Genomic DNA, 21412 nt, shown 5'->3' with positions numbered 1-21412 from the left:
TCTCCAGGGCTTGCCTGTTTAAAGCCCTGGCCCATTTTGCTCACCCAGTGTTTTTCATAGGATCATAGATCTTGAGCTAGGAGGAACCTCAGTATCTAATTCAACTTCCTCATTTTGTAGATGATAAAACCAAAATCTAGGAAGACTAAAGGTCTCCTCCAAGGTCACACAGGTAGTCCGCATTGTCCCCCTTCTGATTCCATCAAGGAGGTGTTCATACTATAAAAGAAGCTATGTGTGTGTTAATACCTTGTTAATACATTAATATCTTTAGTGAGTACATCCTATGGTCACCAACTGGGTGAAGATTTGCTGCTGTCCCCCCTTCCCCTTTTACATGAGGGCTAGATGGTAAGTTAACAAGTGGATATCAGAGATATTCAATCAATAAAACAATTCCCAGATGAAATCCTAGAATGACAGAAATTCATCCCAGTTCTTGTACTTATTTTGATCAAGCATCGATGGCTAACTGTGTGCCCAGCACTTTACAATATACTATGGGCTATATAAAATATCTTATTTGGCCTCTATTCTTGAAAACCTCATAGTATGATTAAAGATTTTTTTCCATATAAATAATGAAAACAGGTTGAGAGTAAAAAATTAAACATTCAGAAGCCTTTGTGGGAAGAGAAGTCCAATAATGTTTTATGGAGGTGAAACTTATGGAAGACCTTGAAGGATAGATAGGATTTGGATAAATAGGGGAAGAAGTGGTATATGTTTAAGGTGTAGAAAGAATAACCTGACCAAAGGTATGAGAGGCCTTTTTAGGAATTACAAGGACCAATGTGTAGAGATGAGATATTATCGAATAATTCAAAATAAAGTTGGATATGTAGAGTGGGACCACGTTACTGAGTATCTTGAAAGTTAGGCAGAGGATTTGGACTTGATGAGAGAAATAAGGAGCCATTTTAAGTGATAAAAGCGATATTTTTTTAAAAGAAAATTTTAATAAGTTTAATAGGAGTGTATATGGGGGCAGCCAGGTGGCGGAGTGGATAGAGCACTGGCCCTGAAGTCAGGAGGACCTGAGTTCAAATTCGGCCTTAGACCAAACACTTGACACTTACTAGCTGTGTGACACTGGGCAAGTCACTTAATCCCAATTGCCTTTAAAAAAAAAATAGGGAAAAAAAAATAAGGACTGTATATGTAGAGCCTATATCAGATTACATGTCATCTTGGGTGGGGGGGAGAGAGAAAAAGAAAATTTAAAACTCAAAAGGTTATGGAAGGGGCAGGTAGGTGGCGCAGTGGATAGAGCACCAGCCCTGGAGTCAGGAAGACCTGAGTTCAGATCTGGCCTCAGGCCTCAGACATATAACACTCACTAGCTGTGTGACCCTGGACAAGTTACTTAACCCCAATTGCCCTCACCAAAAAAAAAATGCATATGGAAGTGAATGTTGAAAACTAAAAATAAATTAATTTAAAAAAAAACAAAAGAAATAAAAGAAAAAGAAAATTTAAATTCTGAATTTAAACATAAAATAAGCCTTTCCATATGCATATTGGAACAGAGAAATTGTACATGAAACTGTGGATCTCTATTATTACATAGAGCTTGAAAAGCAATATTTTAGGAAGGTTCTGTAGAGATATGGAAGTTTAATTAGATATTCAGGAAGTAGCTGAGGATATGAGTTAGGAAGGTGGCTGTCACACTGATATGATTAAGAGTGTTGACTACCATCAAGTGTAAGAGACATTTTAAAGGAGAAAGTGACAGGATTTAGCTCACATTCTATGTATAAAATAGTTGAAAGTTGTTTCTGAATCATCAGCAAATAAAGGTCCATATGCTCATGAGAGACAAAACATAAGAAAGAAGCCAGCAATAAAAACCCAAGTCTTCAGATACCTATATACAAACACACTATATGAGTAACAAGCAAAATGAACTAGAGATCCTCAAACAACGGGGCAAATTTAACCTTCTGAAGGATAACTAAGATTTAGTGAGATAAAACCCATGACTAAAGTGTGGTTCTCTCTGAGTATACCTCATTTAAAAGAAACAGGATGGGGGGGATGGGGGTGGCATTGCTTATATTTTTTTTAATTTTAAAATTTTTTTTAAAAATTTTTTTTTCCATATGCTTTTGAGTTGAAAATTTTTCTCCCCCTCCCCAAGACGGCGCACAATCTGACATAGGCTTTACATTTACATACCCATTAAACATATTTTCACATTAGTGAAGTTGTAGGTAAAAATTAAAACCAATAGGAGGAACCATCAGAAAGATGAAACAAAACTCAACAGAAGGTAAAAATAAGTGATAGCGATTCGACTTCCATAGTTCTTTCTTTGGATGTGGACAGCATTTTCCATCCCAAGGCCTCTGGAGATGTCTTAGATCCTTGTAATGCTGAGAAGGGTTCAGTTTAACATTCTTAGTCATTGCATAACATGGCTGTTATTGTGTACAAAGTTGTCTCGGTTCTGCTCACTTCACTCAGCATCAGACCATATAAGTCTTTCCATATTTTTCTGAAGTCAGCCTGTTCATCATTTCTTATAGCACAATAGTATTCCATTACATTCATATACCACAACTTGGTCAGCCATTCCCCCAATTGATGGGTATCCTCTCAATTTCCAATTCTTTGGGGTGGCATTGCTTATTAAGAAGATTTTGTTATATGATGGAAGCTATGTATGGGTGAGCATGGTAGGGTGTTTGGATTGTCATTGGCATGTACTACAGACTGCCTAGGCAGAAAGAGGAAATAGAAGGAAGTTCAGGAAAGAAATCACTCGATCTGCTGGAGGATTCTATGTCCCAGGATCAGAGCAGCTAATAATTTTCAAAGTTTATTTATTGTGTAGTCAACACTATTTATTCCTTCTAATCTCATATTAGGATTTTTGTTCATTCTTATTTACTTTTTTATTATATAGTTGCAGCTAGTGTGTTCTGTTTTTTTTTCTGGGTTTTTGGACTTTGTTGTTGTTGTTGTTTTGGCTTTGCATTATTTCATAAATATTTTTCCTAACACTTATGAGGTTTTTTTTAGAAAGTTTTTTTTATTTTTATTTTTTTTGGTTGGGCATTGGGGGTTAAGTGACTTGCCCAGGGTCACATAGCTAGTAAGTGTTGTGTCTGAGGTCAGATTTGAACTCAGGTCCTCCTGAATCCAGGGCCTGTGTTTTATCCACTGCACCACCTAGCTGCCCCCATCACTTCTTATTTTGCTTCTGTTTTCAACTGCCAAGGAGAATGACCATTGGTTGAGAAAGGATAGTACAAAATCCCCTCAACAAGTCTAAGTCTCCTGGCCCAGATGGCCAAGGGTCCTGGAAGACTTGGCATGTTATTCCTGACTGGCACTGATAAAAGATCATGGAGAGTGGGATCAAAGAATGGCGTATTTCCCCCTCTCCCTCCCACCCCCAGAGGGAAAAAAAAGGTGGGGAAGAGTAGAGTCTGCACTTGCCAGTAAACCTGACTTCAATTCCTAGTAAAAATTCCTGAATATGTTCCTAAAGGTATAGTAAGTGAGCATCTAGAAAAGAAAGTGGTGACCTCAAAGGTTCCCAGCATAGTTTCATCAAGAAAAGGTCATGACAAACTTACCTTCCTAAACTAGTAAATCAGGAGAATGCTCTAGTATTTAATTACCTGGATTTTAGCAAACATTTAGTAAACTCTTGCATTCTGTTCTTGTGGAAAAGATACCAGGTGGTAATTACGGTTAGGTGGATTTAACACTGGATGACTGAGGCAAGATCCACAAGAGTCTTGACAGGTTAGAACATTTGGCTAAAGCAAATAAGATGATGTTTAATAGAGGTAAATGTAGTCTTATACTTGGTGGAGGAGAGATAACTAGCCTGCAGTTCCTTTGATAACAATCTGGGGGGTTGGGTGAGGGGTTTGCAACTTCAGTGAGCTAATATGTGGGGCAGCCTAGAAAGTTCACACAAACTGGGGCTGCGTGAAGAGTCATAGTGTCCAGAATGGTGGCAGAACTATTAGCAAATGACCAGGACTGTCTGTGACACCCATTATTATGCCTGATAGCTCTTTGTACCCTGAGGTACCACCTACAAGGATGAAGGTTGAACAAAGGAGGTAAATTGTTTGCTAACTACACTGACTTGGCTGCTAATAGTTAGTTCCTCCCACCAGTGTCAGTATGCCCTTGGTATATTTTCCTTCTGTTCTTTTGTATTTAATGTCTTGTCTCTTCTGCTGGGTGGCAAATTTCTCATATCCCACAGGTTCTTCCATGTCACCACCTCCCTGGCACATCTAGGGCTTTGCACATACTGTCCATCTGCATGCCCATTTTCATCATGAGTGTTTGATTTCACTGTACCCTGGCTGTAGACTGGTGCTCCCTACAAGTCTCAACAGTGCTGAACTGCTATTCTCTCAATTTCCCCTCCCCACCCCCCACTTTCCATTGCTGTTTTGTGCATTAGGTCCAGCGGGGGAAACTCGTAACCTAATGGATCAGTGGGGGAAGAGAAAGGGAAGGCCAGAGTAAACAGAGAAGAGCATTACTGGTTAAAGAGAGTGCCGTGATTTGACTGTCATCCTGTCTAATTGAGTGATCTAAAGGGGTGTTAGTGACAGGTGAGGCAGAAGTTTCTGGCCTTGTCATTAGTTGTTTTTTAAACTTAGTCCCACCACTATAGGAACCTAAAGAAAAAAAGAACATACCATCTGAACTAGGAGTAGGAGTGGAAAAGCTCCCTCCAGATAAATGAGATGTTCTTCATTTCGCCTCCCTTTTGGAGTATTAAGGAGAACTGTATTCCCCAGTGGTCTCCTCTAAATGCCCTGTCTGGGGCCCAGATTTTTTCATCAGCTTCAGAGAGCCATTGGTAGTATGCACAAAGAGGTCTGGCAGAACAGCTTTCTGTTTGAGTCAGTGTGGTCCCAAACTGTTTATTTTTTTCTTAAATCTTACATTAGTATTTGCTTTGTCTTGCAGTGGTTTGAGTCCAGCAAATGACAGTGGAGCCAAAAAGAAGAAAAAGAAGCAGAAAAAAAAGAAAGAGAAAAGCAATGAAACATTGGATGCTGCCCAAGACCAGCCTGTGAAGGTAAAAGACCTAATTCTCAAGGGCCCAGAGCTTTTCTCAGATAAGAGTGTTGTAAGGGAAATATTGGTTCTTTCCACCACTTGCTTTAAAAAAAAAAAAGCCATCTCTTTGAGGTTGGAAAAGTACTTCCCTCACACCCACCCGGTGACATAAGTAGTGCAGAGTGAAAGTGAGGCTGTAAGCAGTTAAATGACTTATCTCTGATCACACAGCTAGAAAGTAACCTAGACAGGATTTGAACCCACATGTTCTGATTTTGAGTCTAGTGCTTTATCCATGCTTCTCTTCAAGATATAAAAGTTGTATACCTGTGCTTTTCCAGACCTATCTCTTCAAATTGCCATTAGTACCTGTGAATTCTCTGAAGTAGACCCTATGTGGGAGTCTCTGGTGCTGTAGTATCTGTTAATATTTGGGTGGAAACTGATTTCACTGTTTTAAACACAATAGTGAGTCCCCAAGCCTGAGGCTCCAGGGTCTGCTCACTATCATCAAAAAAACCACTTATTCATTGCATTATTGCTTATCATGCTATCCTAGATGCTACTGAATAGTTACTGCATAATTGTGATCCTTGCATCCCAGAGTTCCAAACCCAAGACTGATGGAAGCATTGCCTGTGACAATAAAGTTTTTGTAAGCAGATAGGTCAGAAGTCACTCATCTAAATGAGTGCTGTGGTTCACTGTCATCATGAGAGGTTGTGCACTTACCCCAGGGATTGTACTGAGATTCAGGATGTTTGTGTGGTGTTCTGTTGGAATCTATATCAAAGCCAGTTTTTGAGCCATCTAAGGAAATCTGACTACCTACTACTACAGTATACCTCATTTTGGACTCCAAACAGTAATTGCCTAGTTTATTTATAAAACTTGACTGCTGAATGATTTTTTTTCACTATTTCCAAAATTAACTTCACTTTCAAAGGATAGTGCTTTGTCATTATTGAAAGTAATCAAAGCCATGTACTTTAGGCCCTGACAACAATTGAAAAGAGGAGTTGTAAAAACTCATTCCTTAATTGAAATTTCCATTATTCTCTTGGTGAGGCAAGTGGGGTGAAGTGACTTGCCCAAAGTCACACAGCTACTTAGTGTTATGTGTCTGAAGCCAGATTTGAACTCAGGTCCTCCTGACTCCAGGGCTGGTGCTCCATCCACTGTGCCACCTACCTGCCCCCAGTGTTCTCTTAATTGCCAAATCTGATGACCTGTTTTCAATCCTCATTCTTCTCAAATTCTCTAGGTGCGTCTTAGCTTCTACCTGTCTGGTCCTTCTCAGGCTCCTTTGCTGAGTCATCATCCATAGCCTACCCCCTAATTGTGGGTACATGCCAGGGCTCCCTCATAGGCCCACTTTTTGCTCTGTACTAGCTCTCTTACTGAGCTCATCGGTTCCTGCTATCTCTATGTAGATGACTCTCAGCCAGGTGGCTCAGTAGATAGAGTGCTGGACTCTTCTTCCTGAGTTCAAATCTTGCCTCAGACACGTAACTAACTGTATGACCTTGGACAAGTTGCTTAACCCTGTTTGCCTCAGTTTCTTCATCTGTAAAATGAACTGGAGAAGGAAATGGCAAACTACTCCAGTATCTCTGCCAAGAAAACCCCAAATAGGGTCACGAAGAGTCAGATACAACTGAAAAATAACTGAACTGAAGATAACTCTCATCTAGCCCTAGCCTCTCTCCTGAGCTCTAATCATGTATCATTGGCTCCCTATTAGACAGTTCAGACTAGATCACAAAGCCACCTCTAACTCCATCCATCTGTCCTGGACTCACTATCTCCCTTTGTTCTGTCAAGGGTGCCACCATCCTTCAGGTACCTAGATTCACAACCTTGGAGTCATAGGATTATAGATTCAGAGCTGGAAAAAACCTTAAAAGCTATCCAGTTCTCCTCTCTCTCCATTTTACAGATGAGGAAACAAAGGCACAAAGAGGTTAAGTGTCTTGTCCATGGTCACACAGATAGTGACAGAAGGAAATTTTTTAACCCAGGTCTTCTGCCTCTGAAGCTAGGACTTTTTTCCCTTGTACCACCTCGCTCTCCACTCCTAATCAGTTGCCATATCTTATTGATTCTACTTCCACAATGTTTCTCACATCTTTCCCCTTCTCCCTACTCAAATGGTCAGCACCTGAAGTTCAAGCCCTCATCACTTCTTGCTTAGATTGTTGCAGTAATCTCCTAATTGGTTTCCCTCCCTCAAATCTATACTGTCTCCAGTATATCCTCCATATGGTTATCATAGTGATGTTCCTAAGCACAGATCTGGCCATGTTCCTCTCTAACTCGATAAACCACAAGGTCTCCCTGTTACCTCTATGACCAAATACAAAGTACTCTGTTTGGCATACAAAGGCCTTCCCAAACTGGCTCCAACCCACCTTTCCTAACTTTTTATGTGTTACTCATCTTCACACGCACTGCAGTCTAGCCAAATTGGCCATGCCATTCTCACTGTGACATTCCGTCTTTTATCTCCTTACTTTTGCCTAGGCTTCACCCCCAGGCCTGGAAATTCCTTCCTTATCCTTTAGAATCCCTAGTTTCCTTCCAGATTCAGCTCCAGCACCATCTTCTGCATGAGGCTCCTCCTGACTTCTCCTCAGCTGCTGGTGTCTTCTCTACCAAAATTATCTTGTACTTATTTTAGATAGATAGAGATATAGATACAGATATATAGATATAGCTTATATAGACTAAGGATGGTTTGGCTTTTGTCTTTGTACCCTTGACCAGACACATAGTGGGCATTTAATAAATGCTTGTTGATTGATTCATTTATTCATCTAGAAATACTGCTTAGGCTAGATAGTCTTAAACACCCATTCCAAGAGCCCATATAAAATGTGATGAAGCCACTTTGTTCATTGTCTCTTTTCTAGAGAGAGCTGCTGCCTTGCTTTCAGTTTCTTTTTGCGAGACCCCTAAGAGGAATGCTGGGATTTAAGCCGAAGCCTTCCTGGGGTCAAAATAGAAGCTTTATACCTCACACTATAAGGTTTGAAATCGAGTACTTTAAAGGGTTTTTTAAATGTAAAGGAACTGACTGCAAATCTTGCAGCCCTTGCCTTACACCAGTGCTTTAGTCCATCATCCCACAACATCTGCCACTGGGAGCTCTTTTGCCAAAAATTTTAAGTCCCTGTACTTCATAGAGTTAACATGACTTAGTAGTATATTGTGTTTTCTCTTCCCCCAACTTTTTCTTGCTTAGGTGAACTCTTTACCAGTGGAGAGAATCCAGGAAATACAGAAAGCCATTGAGCTGTTTTCAGTAGGCCAAGGACCTGCCAAAACAATGGAGGAAGCCAGCAAGCGTAGTTACCAGTTTTGGGACACCCAGCCTGTACCTAAGCTTGGTAGGTGTTTCTTTCCTTTGTCTTTGACACAGAATCTGTCTTCCCTGTACCAGAGAGGGACTTGGAACATTACTTCATGGTCACCTTATTTCCTTATAACCATATGAGTCTGGTGGCCTTGGGTGGCATAGTGGATAGAGCACTGGGCCTGGAGTCAGCAAGACCTGAGTTCAGATTCAACCACAGATACTTACTAGCTGTGGAATCCTGGGCAAGTTGTTTGCTTTAGTTTCCTCAGCTGTTAAATGGGGGTAATAAAAACTTCTACCTCACAGATCAAATGAGATTATAATTGCAAAGTGCTGCCTTAGCCTAATGCCTAGTACTATAAAAATGTTAGCTACTATTATTATAATTAATATTGTTATTAGTATTTTTTAATAAAAAACATCTTTTACTTGTATAATATTGAGGAATAGTTCAAAATAAAGTTGGATAAGTAGAATGGTGCCCAGGTTCTTGAGAACCTCAGTAGCCACATAGTATATTTTCACTGAAGACAGAGTTGCAAAGGACAGCTATATGTTTGTACAGAACAGAATAAATATGTGTGTCTGTATGCAGAGATAGAGTATTAATACTTGATTACCAATGGCAAATTTTAATCCTGGTCTGGCTTTCTTATACCACTTAGCAAAGCACCCAATCAATTCCTTTTTACTTTTAGTGTGTGTTAACTGACTGCAAGGTCATTCTAAAATGAGCTGAACCTAAGTAGGAGTGGTATAACCATACCTACCTGTATTACTGTGTATACTTCTGCTTAACATACTTCAAGAAAGACATCGTGGAGCCAGCAGTGAGTCCAAAGAATATTGGATGGTTGGGAGTACTGCCCTGTGGAAAATATTGAGACTTCAGCCTTAGAAGATCAGAACTGATAGGGGATGCGATAAATAGTCTGGCCCAGGGTGACCCAGATTTGGTTATCAGGTCCTGAAATACAGAAAGGAGGCAACTGACACCCTTAGCTAGGAACATTTAGGACAGATGAAAGGAATTAGTGCTTCACGTCAACTTAAGGAGCTCATCATTCCAAGAGATGGTACTGACCAAAAATATAATTCTCAGGTAAGCTTGCTTCCAACGCAGGTAGGAAAAGTCATATGCTATATTGCAACATCAAATACCAATAATGTATCATTTATATATCTGCTTCTTTTAACAAACACAAACAATTGAGATGTGATCATATGTGCAGCTTCTCCAACCTCCTCTTATTGAACTTTTCTCTGGTTAACTGAATTGGGAAAGCTGTAATCCAGCATGTGAAATCCCACTTGGGGCAGGTAGGTTAAGTTTAACTCTCTGCCCCTCCCTCCATCATTCTATTTTGGGAGGTGCAGATTGAGCTACCTACCTAGCCCTCAGTGTGGATATGTGTAGTCCCTTGGAAAGCCACCTCAGGTCAGTGTTTTTCAACTTGTGTGCCAGAAGAGATCTCCACTGTTCAGGAGGAATTTTGGAGTCAGGAGAAAGAAATTTACCATCCACCTAGTTGCCAGTAAGTAAGCTTTGTCAGTGCACTGACAACACTGAAGAGTGAAGCGACTAAGCCAAAGGAGATTTCCTTTGTTGTGAGTGGGTTGGCTGTGGAGACTGTGTAAAGCTGAAACTGAAGGTGTGTTGCCACAGTCATCACTAGCACTGAGGTAGCTATACAGCCTGCTTTTCAGATCTCCTTGTCCCACACTTCCTTATCCACTTTCTCAGTTAAGGCCTACTAGCTGAGCCCTCCTGCAAGGCTTTAGATGACCAAAGATGCCTTTACTTGGGACAGAATATTGGGAGTGAGAGTGAAGTGAAGTGAGAGAAAATCTCTTCCTAAAGGAGTAAGAGAGATTAGAATAGCATAGCATTATTCTCCATTCACTGAAATGCATGAAGAGGTGTATTGTAATTAATATATGTAACATTACCAATCTGTATTCACTGAGTTTGTTCATTTAGGAATTTTAAAATGGTCCACTTGACTTACCTTGACGTGGGGAGGCACAATAGAGTCTAGGGGAAAGAGTACTGACCAGAAACTGAGTTTTATTCCTACTTCTTTCACCATTGACCTCATAGGTAGCCTTGAACCAATTGTTTTTTTGCTGTGTGCTATGGTTTCTCTATCTGTTAAATAGAGGCAGAGCCATTGACTTTCCTTTTAGAGTTATCATGAAAATCTATATAATTGCAGATAGAGGCCCTGAAATCTTCAGGAAAAGATATGTTGAGATAATTTATTTGTGTTTCTCCTGAATATTTGGACAAGTTTTACAGAAACTATCATAATAAAAAAAGTATTTTTGATAGCCTGTGTGAGCGGAGGACAGGTAGGTGGCCCAGTGGATAGAGCACTGGGCTTTGAATCAGGAGTTCAAATCTGGCCTCAGACACTAGCCATGGAACCCTGGACAAGTCACTTAACCCTGTTTGCCTCAGTTCTTCATCTAAGCTGGAAAAGGAAATGGCAAATCACTCCAGTGGTTTTGCCAAGAAAACCCCAAAAAGCGGTCAGGAAGAGCTGGATCCAGCTGAGAAGACCAAACAACCACAGAAGTGTGAACAGAACATAAAGTTGGATTTTGTAGAAGAGTGGTCAAAATGGCTGCCTGTTGGACCTGTAATTAATCAAGAAGCCTTCAGCACCAATTAAGGGAGACTTTTTAAATGGGCTAACCTGTATAAATACCCCATGTAAGGTTAAGACACTCTGTTGAACTGAGGCATTATCCCAACTCTGCCTCTGTGTGACCCCTAGGCAGGTTCTTTTCCGGTTTATTGCCTCTATTATTAGTATAAAATAAGTGCCTGACTATTTATTAATAATACAGACTGCCTAGTAGTGCATTGAAGTCATATAGCATTTTCCATTCATGGTGTTTTTTATAGGTAACATCTTCTGGCCTTCTAGCCCCTATTACTAGGGAGTTGTGACTAGATGGTATTTATTCCACCAAAGCCAGAATTATTTAGAAGTTTAAAGTATTCCCAGTTACATTAGAAGTCACTTAACCCTGTTTGCCTCAGTTCTTCATCTAAGCTGGAAAAGGAAATTGCAAATCACCCCAGTGGCTTTGCCAAGAAAACCCCAAAAAGGGGTCAGGAAGTTTCCTGGATATCTGTAGTAATTTTCTTTTTTACTGCCAAACAGTCAAACTTTTTTTTTAACTTTTTTCTCAGAGGCCTACCTAAAATTGAATTGATTTTTGTGACTAGGTAGAGGATATCCTATTTCTTTAGCTTTTCTTAAGTCTCCCCTTTTCTCTTTTCAGAAGATAAGAGATGGTTGCTTGTTCTTGCTTCAGATCAAAGTCTTATGATTTGGCCACATGTAGGACTGGAAGGAGAAGAATAGGGTTAAAAAGTTTCCATTTATTTGACTCCTATGTTATTCCTCAGAAAATTTACTTTTCCTCACCTCTCTCCCTCTTTTGTAAAATATTTAATTGATTTTTTTATTCCATTGTCACTTTCCATTAAATTACCTGCTTTCCTTTGTAAACAAGTACAGCCAAGCAAAATTAATTAATACATTGGCCATGGCTTGCAAAATGCAGGCCTGTTCTGTGCCCAGAGAGGCACATTCCACTTTCCAGTCCTCTGAAATCATGATTAGATGCTGCATTGATCCAATTCTGAAGTCGAGTATTCTTTTCCTTTGTATTATTGTGATCATCCCCTTGTTTCTGCTTCCTTGGCCCTACAGCATTTCCTGCAGACTCCTCAAATGTCTTAATTGTCATACTCATCATTTCTTACTGCATAATTATATTCCATTATATTCCTGTGCCCCAGTTTGTTCAGCTGTCCCATAATTGATGGGCTTCTACTTTCTTTCCCATTTTTTTCTATGACAAAAAGTGCTACTATAAATGTTTTTACATATGTAGGACCTTTCCTGCCTTGCCTCAAGGAATTTAGTGATATTTATCACAAGATCAAAGAGTAGACATGGTTTACTAACACTTTTATTCTTATTGCAAATTGTTTCCTGAAGTGGTTGGATCAATTTATCATCATACCAGCAGTGCATCAGTGTGCCTGTCTTCCCCTTAGCCCCTTCAGTATAAACCATCTTCATCTTTTCATCTTTTGTCATCTTTACCAATCTGAGTTTTTTATGAACACAGTTCTGCTTCATTGGTTAGGTACCTCATGTCTTTTCAAGTGTTGTTTCTATTCTTTGGTCTACTATCATAGTTTAATCTTCAGGTTCCTGTATTAAAGGCCAGGGGAGCAAATAAGACTGGGGAGAAGAATGGAGAGAGAGAAAAAGGAAAAGATAGGATTTTTCCTGTGGAATTTTTAAGTGAGTTAAAGATCATCATTAGTACTTCCTGAAATTCTCCCTCCCTCCCTGAGTTTCCTATAGAGGTTAGAGAGCAGCAAGTTCTCTTTAGCTGTCTAATACTGAGACAAAAGGCTACACTGTAAAGAATGAAACAATTACCACAAAAATCAGGTAAAATCCCGTGATTCTGAGCCATTGGTTCTCCAGTGGGCTAGGGTGGTAATAAAATATAATTCACATTTATATAGGGCTTTTTGGTCTGCTAAGCGTTTTCCTCAAAGCAAATTAATTACTTCATTTTGTCATAAAATCTGTGGATATTCAGTTGAATTAATGAAATTGATGTTTATTTCTGCTGAAAACATTTATTATATTATGGTTTTGAACAGAATTTTAATATGTGTTGTATTGGATGATGAATAAAAATTTTCCGATATCTTAAAAAGAAAAACTCTAAGTGATAGTGAGAGCAAGTATTATCCATATTTTACAGATGAGGACATTGAGGTTGGCAGAGGTTTATAGCCTGCCCATGGTCAATGTTTTGGTCTAGTGTAGTGATTCAGGCTCAGAATTGGAATGAAATGAGACATACATAGACCACGTAACACTTTACAAAAGGAAGCTTATTTGACAATCCAAGGAAGGAATGATCAGCAAAAAAATATAGTGTTGATTCAGTTGGACACAGCTGCCCTCAACTCTTCATGGAGGCATGCTTGGTCAGGGGAGTTGTATTAACTTGTGTGGTCAAGCCTGAGGAACATCAGCTCCCTGTGCCCTTAGACATGTCAGTGGGGAGCTATGTCAGTGGTTTGAGCCTTAGTCTGCTGGGCCAGGTCAGTCTTGAGGATGGTTTTGCTGCCTTTTAGAGGAAAACTAGCGTAACCTACCTCATAAGGACTTTTTGGTCTTAATATATGTTGCTCCTACTAATCCCATCCTTGGTCCTAATGGTGTCCTAGGGAATCTTCTACCACTTAAATGACCTTAGAGCTATTACTAGACAACCCTGACCTCAGGGCTATTTGGCAGAAAAGGAGAAAAACACAAAGGAAAAGGAAACACAACAAAAAAATCAAACAGCCCCTTGAAGGAGTACAGTCCATGTGGTGAGAGTGATGTCAGGCTCATTTCACAGTAGATCTCCCCATGTCAAAAGGTGACAGTTAGCAGGAGCAGTACCTAAAACATTAGGGCTATAGCACAGGTCGCAGTGATTCTTCTGTTGTAATCACCAGTCCTTATTATGGTCTATGGTCATATGCAGTAAGATAGCTAAGGCACAATTTACCTTCTTGTTTACAACTTGTCTAATTTGATATAAAAATCTGACCTATACCACCAGCCATTCAGTGTTCCCCGGCCCACAGGGTAGGACCTCTCCTTCCCTAGGAGCCCTGGAAAGGTGTGAGGGAACATACCAAATCTTTTTCCTTTCAGAGGCCTCTCCTGAAAGACTGCCTTCTTCTTCCACAGAGGCTGACTAGTTATAACTAACTAGTCAGTAGACAGTTTGACTGCCCTGTTGTTAGAAAACCAAGCACCTCCTTAGTATTCCTGGTCCCTATTAAGCCACCATTGCTGCTAGTTGGTTTAACTTATTAATAAGTCAGGGATAGCCACTTGGGAGGGTGTAGCCACAGCTTTCGCTCCGCCTGTTGGTCAGTGGTCATCCTAAGATCCACCCTAAGAGTATAGTTGTAGAAGGGAGGCATAGTCCTTGGGGACCATGAATTCTTGACCTCCCAAACCCATAAGATTGACACTGTGGCTATGAACATCCATCTCACCCATACTTGTCACTTATCTATGCTCGGGGAAGGAGAGACAAATCAAAACTATCCAGAGATAGGAGGTCCAGTCTCATGCTCATCTAAGCCAAGCCAGTATATATGCTCTAGCTGCCATGTGAGAGCTGTCAGTATGCTTCTGGGATGGAGGGACCCCCTTCCAAAATCTTTATGGGAAGTCCCAAAGAGGCTTGCCAAGTCCCAGCACAACTGGCAAACCGAGTTTGGACGGGGGGGCAGGGCACTCCTTTTAAGGTTTAATCAGTGGGTGGCTCCTCCTGGCTTAGTGGCCACTCTTCTCTGAAGCAGCCACCCCTATCAAGGGGAGCAATGGATTCTGTGTTGTTCCAGAAGTCAGTTTATTATCACCTATCATAAGTCCAGCTAACTATTTGCTATCCTCAGATCAACTTGATTGTATTTGACTACATCTTCAGTTATGGAAAGTTCTCTGGGGAGACTCAAATATTGTCCTTTCAAGGGCTTCTCATTGTAACTTGCACTAGAGTCTCACCAAAGACCATATAATACAGTTGCTATTAGCCTCCTAAATGCCATATGAAGAGTCCAAAACAGTCTATTCAACGCAGTTTTTAGACTGTGTCTTTAGGGAAGGTCTGCACCTAACATAGCTGGTGGGCCTGGAGGTTACAATCATAACAGTTATTAAATGCAGCAGACAACATTTTGTTTATCATAGATACCAGCTTAACATTTGTATGGTCCTGTCTCAACTCAAGTAACTAAACTTCCCTCTCTCCAGATCCCCCCAAATAATTTTGACTAAGTTCATGAGTTGCCTCTATGCCTTCAGAGTATTGTTCTTAAAAACTCAAAACACATTCTTCTCTCTTTAGTTGCTGAATGCATGTGGAGGGTTTGCTTTTATTTTCTTTATATTGGCAATCTAGCTTTTTTGGGGATGTTAGCAATAGCCAGGAAAGGCTTGCCTTTACTTTCTCTGTCAACTTCCTTAGACACCCAGAGGATTAATCCTACCGCATCATTTCTCTTTATTGAGAGAACTCAAAGTATGTGGCCAGAAACAGTGGTCACAGCATTCCAGAGTTCTTATCAAGCCTTCTAATCATCATTCTCCCATGTCAATCAAGAAGTCAGCTGCTGAATCATTTTATGCAAACACCAACAGCTATGCCAAAAATATTGGTGCAGATCTGACTCAGGACTGTCTGATGGTTCAGGCTCAAGATTGGAATGAAACAATTGTAAACAATATATGACATTTTGCAGAAGGATGCTTTGTAAACTTTCATAGAAAGGCTATTAATCAAATGGACAGCAGTAGTTCAGTGGGACACAACTGCCCTTGCTATGTTCACTTGCATGGCAGGAGGGAGCCCACCGAGACCAAGGAACACCAGGTACTTGTCTGTTGGGCTTGTTATAACTTTAAGTGACCGGGGAAGTATGCCAGCAGTCGTTTTCCAGTCTTAGGAGTTATTGTTCCTGTAAGTCACACTGCTTGGTTGGTATCAGAGAGGATTTGGACCTAGGCTTCCCTGCCTCCAAGTCTGGTACTTGACTTAGTATACACTGTGCCTCATAGGCTGACTGGAAGGGCACCCCCAGACATTTCCTTAAGCTCTTGATAGCTTGCTTTGAACCTGACAGCTAATTTTATATTTTTCAAGCCACAGACTGAAGTGAACCCTACGTTTTTTGTGCTTTTGGTAGTTCCCTTTTGTGCTAGAAAATCAGAGAGACCTTATGGAAATTTCATGACCGCCTTCTGAAGGAAATACTGGGGCCCCTGGTTTAGTCAAAGAATCCTCTAATTCCAGATCAATTGGACTTTATAAGTTTATAAATTTACAAAATTTCATATATTTCTTTGATACAAATTTATAAACTTTCCCTTGGTAGTCCAAAGAGCCCTGAGAGCACTTGCTCAGAGCCAAATAGGCAGTGTGAAGAGAAGGAGCACAGAAGAGAGACCAGCTCATCCCTGCCTGGGAGGAGATGACATTAGAGCAGAGGAGACCAAACCTATCATGTCCACGTAAAACCACTCAAGAAAAAAGTATGAAGCAGTGTAACAAGCAAGTACTGACTGAGCACATGAGTGCTGAGGAGACGGGGGGGGGGGGGGGGGGGGGGGGGGAAGAAAACCGGCAGAGGCTTCTTAGGGCTTTTTTAAAGTATAAACTTAATTGGATGCTTTAGCATTCACATGAAGTGTCCTATCCAGGAGGGAAGTAAAGTTTGGGCTGTCAAAGGAAGTAACCAAAATAAAACTCCCTTCCAGGGTAGGAGCCTGCTTCCCAGGCCCAGCAATACAGGCTATGATCCCACCAGGGGTTTCACCTTTGTCTTTGGTGTTTAAATGGTGGACACACTGTGGCAGCTTTATACTTTTTCTCTCTCTCCCTTTTTTCCACCCCAACAAGTTACCACCATTCTAAGTGAAATGTCTCATCAACTAAATGATTGACATCGACCTGAGTGATAAAAGACAAGTTGGGGGGAGGGGGGAACAGGACCCTAAGTGTTCTCTTCAGGAGAGGAGCCTTCACAGGGCTGAGGTTTTTAGATCTAAGCTCTCCTTCCAAGTTCCCAGTTTCTGAGTTTGAGATCTCTGGGCCCGTCTATTACTAGAGCAGTCCATGATCCTACCTGTCATCTTAGTATGAGTTACTGCAGAGAGAAGTCTGTTAGGTATTGATTTCCATATCTGGTTTTTATTGATTTCCTTTTTTCAAACTCAGCTTTATATTTTTTAATTAATTAATTTTTTGTTTTCAGCATTTGCTTTTATACGATTTTGGGTTCTAAATTCTTCCCTCCTCCTTCCACTCTCCCCTCCTCACAATGGCATGCAATCTGATATAGGCTGTACATGTGTGATCATATTAAACATATTTCCACATTAGTCATGTTGTGAAAGAAGAATCAGAACAAAAGGGAAAAACCATGAGAAAGAAAAAACAAAAAACAAAAACAACAAAAAGGAAAATAGTATATCTCGATCTGCATTCAGACTCCATAGTTCTTTCTCTGAATGTGGATAGCATTTTCCATCATGAGTCTTTTGGAATTTAGATCATTTCATTCGGCTTCAAAAAAAAAAAAAAGAAGAAAGAAAGATACCTGCAGCCATACTTCACCTGGGGGTGAGGCACAGGAAGGTTAGAGGAGGGTTAGGAGGTATTGACCAGGGTCATCCCTGGAGGATTCCAAGGTCACAGGCTGCTTCCCATGAATTCCAGGCCATCAGTCCAGTAGCCAGGGCCATGGCAGCATCAAGAATGAGTTGAAAGTTGGGCTGCTGAAATACGACTTTTTTTTTTTTTTGGTGAGGCATTCAGAGTTAAGTGACATTCCCAGGGTCATACAGTTAGTAAGTGTCAAGTGTCTGAGGTCGAATTTGAACTCAGGTCCTCCTGACTCCAAGGCCAGAGCTCTATCCAGCCTGCCACCTAGCTGCCCCAAGAGATCCTTCTTGATTTGCTTTTTCAAGAGATCTTTGACAAGCTGGATCTCCTAGCATTCCTGACACTATTTTTATAGGACTGTGCCATGTCTCAGCTGATATTCTTCCATTCAGCTTCTGTTACCTGATTTTGCTTCCATTTTCAGGAATTCCACATTTCCTTTTCAAATCTAAAAGGTGAGTTTCCTGTGCAGCCACATCAGTCTCTTCAGACATGCCCCATTTTTCCTTCACATTGGAATTGTTTCCTTTTGTGTCTTCAGAATTTCATTCTTGAGCATCTCTGATCCCTCCTGGGCTAAATTCTCCTGAAACATTTTAGTCCATGGAATCCTGCCTCTCTGTCCTCTGAACAGTTTGAAATCTGCTTTCCCAAAATCTAGGCTACATATTAGACTCTGCCCAGATTTGCTCTTCTCTATCACAAATTCTAGAATGGCGTAGCTACTTCCTTCTAGGGTTTCCATAACTTCCACCCCAGAGTGAGAATCAGATCCAGGATAGAATTTCCCCATGTTGGTTCCTCTACTTTTTGAATGATAAAATCATGAAGAAAACAAATCAAGAAGTTATTAGCTGCTGTGCTTTTGTCAGAGACAGAGACGCACACAAACATACAGAGAGAGAGAGAGAGAGCGCGAGCACATGCTTGAGTGAGCTTCAGCAGGTGTCTTGGGTAATTGCCTCATCGCTACCATATCATGCCTCTGTACCAACATTTTGTTCTATTTCCCAAACTCATCTATTTTCTCTTTCTGTCCAGGTGGTCTGTAGTAGTATATGCTCCAATGACAGAATTACTTCTGTTTTTCTCTTCTTTGACCTTCACTGAAATACTTTCTGTCATGCTTCTCCCCATTACTTCCTGGATTCTTCACATGGCTTTAACTTATAACACAACTCACCCCTCTTACCTATCCTGTGTTGTGGGTTTTATTTTGTTTTGTTTTTAAATAATTTATAACCATCCAGAGCCATAATTCAATCGTGGATTTTTCCCAAGTCATATGTGTCTGTCACATGTTCTGACCTCTAGCACATCTCTAGTGACCTCTAGTTTGTTGCCAAAACTTTGGGCATTTGTATATAGTCATTAAAGGCCATGGTTTTTACTACTGGCTTCTTTCTTAGATTTTTTCTCTTATGAATTTCAAGGTGTCTCAGCTGCTATTCGTCCTTTGTGGCTACTCTTTATAGTACCTAGATATCAAATGAGATAATATCTGTCAAGCTCTTAGTACAGTGTTTGGCACATAGTAAGCACTATATAAATACTTATTCCTTTCTCCCCTTCCTTATCTAACTTAGGTGATGTATATAAGGGGGTCTCCTTACTCACTCCTTCCCTTTTTAAAATTTGAAGCCTTTTGATTAATTTTGATTTTGGGGAGATTTTGTTGGTTCCATTACCAAGTACTACAGTAACAGATTCATAGTTCCTCCTCTGCTCTTCACCTTTCTCCTCCACAGATTCTATACAACACCCCTTGGAGAGGCTGACTTGCTTCAAAGATTCTTAAACAGCTGGTCAGGCCTAGGGAGACAAAGAAGGTTGGTAGGGTTTTTGAGGATTAGAGCAGCCCATGAGCTCATAACAGAAAAGGCTAGCCTATTGTAAATCATCAGGTTGTGTGCCTAAGCTGGTAAAAAGAAACACAAGAACATTTCAAGTTTCAGAAACAAATAAGCAAAAATATAAAGGGTCCATCATTAACTAATAATTCAACATGAGGAAGTGGAAATACGATGGGGGAAGGAGAGTAAATACAGTAAAGTAATGAGAGGGGACATCAGGAGTTGTACCACTTCTTAAGGGATCTTAAATGCCTGGAAGAGGAGTTTAGGTTGGATATAGTTGACCACAGGTGCTTCTCTGGGTTCTTGAGCAGGGAAGTGACATGAAAGCTTTTTTATAACTGTGCTTTGTTGGGAAAGCATATCACGAAAACTTTTTTTTTTAAATCCCACTCCTTGAGGGTTGATGATTTAGTCTCTGGTTTGCCAAAATACACAGAGTGAGTTGATCGATTTACCAGAATTCATCTAGGAAGAAGTCTGGGTAGAAAGTCTGAGGCCTTGGCTTTTTGTGCTGCCTGAGCACAACTCAGGCCTGCATTGCGCTTCAAAGGAACTTTTGCATTAGAATTCAGACAGATTGCCAGTAGTATAGGATCTCTGCCCAGGAGGGTCACTTCTTGGAAGAGCATAGGCCCTTTTGAGAGGTAAGTCACTGTTTCAATAGGAAGGCCACTGTTGAAGGAACCCTATGAACATGAAAGGCCCTGGATTGGCAATGGTAACAAACTTATTCACATCTCTGAAAGCCAGAGCTGGCATCAAGAACATTGAGCCTGGCGCCTAAAGAAAGATGGTTTGATCCAAGAAAGTTGCCCTCCCTATAAGCCATTGTAGCTCTTTACACAAAAACAACCTTGTTGTTAAATCCTCTTGGAGTGGTAGGCTGGGGTAGAGGGATAGGAACAGTCTCCAAATTGACCAAGAGAGAACATGCCAAGTTTTTGGAGACAAATATTTGTTATTTGGTTACTAAAGGGACATTTTTAAAGGATTTCAAAAATTCACCCATCTTGAATCCTGATAATTGTCCTGAGGTGAAGGACTGACAGGCTGAGATTCCAGGCCAGCAATAGCTATGGAAGTTGGCTACTACTCCAGGGATATAGTGTGTGCTCTTAGATCAGGAACACAAGTAACTTACTTTAGCTGATTTTGAGCTGAGACCTTTTTTCTAATCCCCACCACCACCACCCCCAGGCTAAGGGGACTCAAAATGAATTGGCACAAAGGAAGAAAGGCTTATCCCAATTTTCTTCTTGTAGGAGAAGTGGTGAATACCCATGGTCCCGTGGAACCTGACAAAGACAACATCCGTCAAGAGCCCTATACCCTGCCCCAGGGCTTCACCTGGGATGCCTTGGACCTAGGGGATCGAGGTGTGGTAAGTAGGCCTTGGACCCAGCTGACTGTCTCCTAGCCAACCAGTGAGCAAATATTTAGAGTGGATAACACCTGAAACTAACCCCACCTGAGAGAAAGAACCACCCTGAGATTGCTTTTACTCAGGACTTCTTTGGGGAAATCCTCTTTCACAGGTGAAGCAAAGAAACTTGAGATTCAAAGTAGATTCTATACTGTGCTCAGGGACTGACTCTTTGTGAACTTGTCTTGGTTTTTCTGACAGGTTATCTTCCTCAGCTGCCTTATTCAAATGTCTTTTTCCCCCTTGTCCTCCTAGTCTGTATCTGACTGATTATTTTATGAAGATTTCTCTCTGCCCCATGTTACCCTGAATTCCCCAAAGCATATTTACTCCACTGAGGCATCTCTACTCATTAGGATCTTCGGAAATAATGGTAAAGACTATTCTGCATTTCTGGATTTTAATGACAAATTCAGGTCTCTTGGTAACAGATAACAAAATGAGAACTCC

General features: G+C 40.7%; 1 protein-coding gene across 1 annotated transcript in view; it reads left to right on the top strand.

The window, feature by feature from the left end:
- NMT1 (N-myristoyltransferase 1) overlaps positions 1-21412 on the top strand; it is a 57183-nt gene that overhangs the window by 21332 nt on the left and 14439 nt on the right. Inside the window, exons 2-4 of the mRNA XM_020997412.2 lie at positions 4954-5065; positions 8291-8435; positions 20802-20920. Of these exons, the coding sequence (XP_020853071.1) occupies positions 4954-5065; positions 8291-8435; positions 20802-20920 (376 nt within the window). The remainder of the gene's footprint in view (positions 1-4953; positions 5066-8290; positions 8436-20801; positions 20921-21412) is intronic.

The sequence above is a fragment of the Phascolarctos cinereus genome, unplaced genomic scaffold (assembly GCF_003287225.1).
Source record: "Phascolarctos cinereus isolate Bilbo 61053 unplaced genomic scaffold, phaCin_HiC Scaffold_5;HRSCAF=322, whole genome shotgun sequence".
In the NCBI taxonomy this organism is placed as follows: domain Eukaryota; kingdom Metazoa; phylum Chordata; class Mammalia; order Diprotodontia; family Phascolarctidae; genus Phascolarctos; species Phascolarctos cinereus.
Note: the sequence above shows the minus strand (reverse complement) of the source record. Positions and strands in the feature narration are given on the sequence as shown.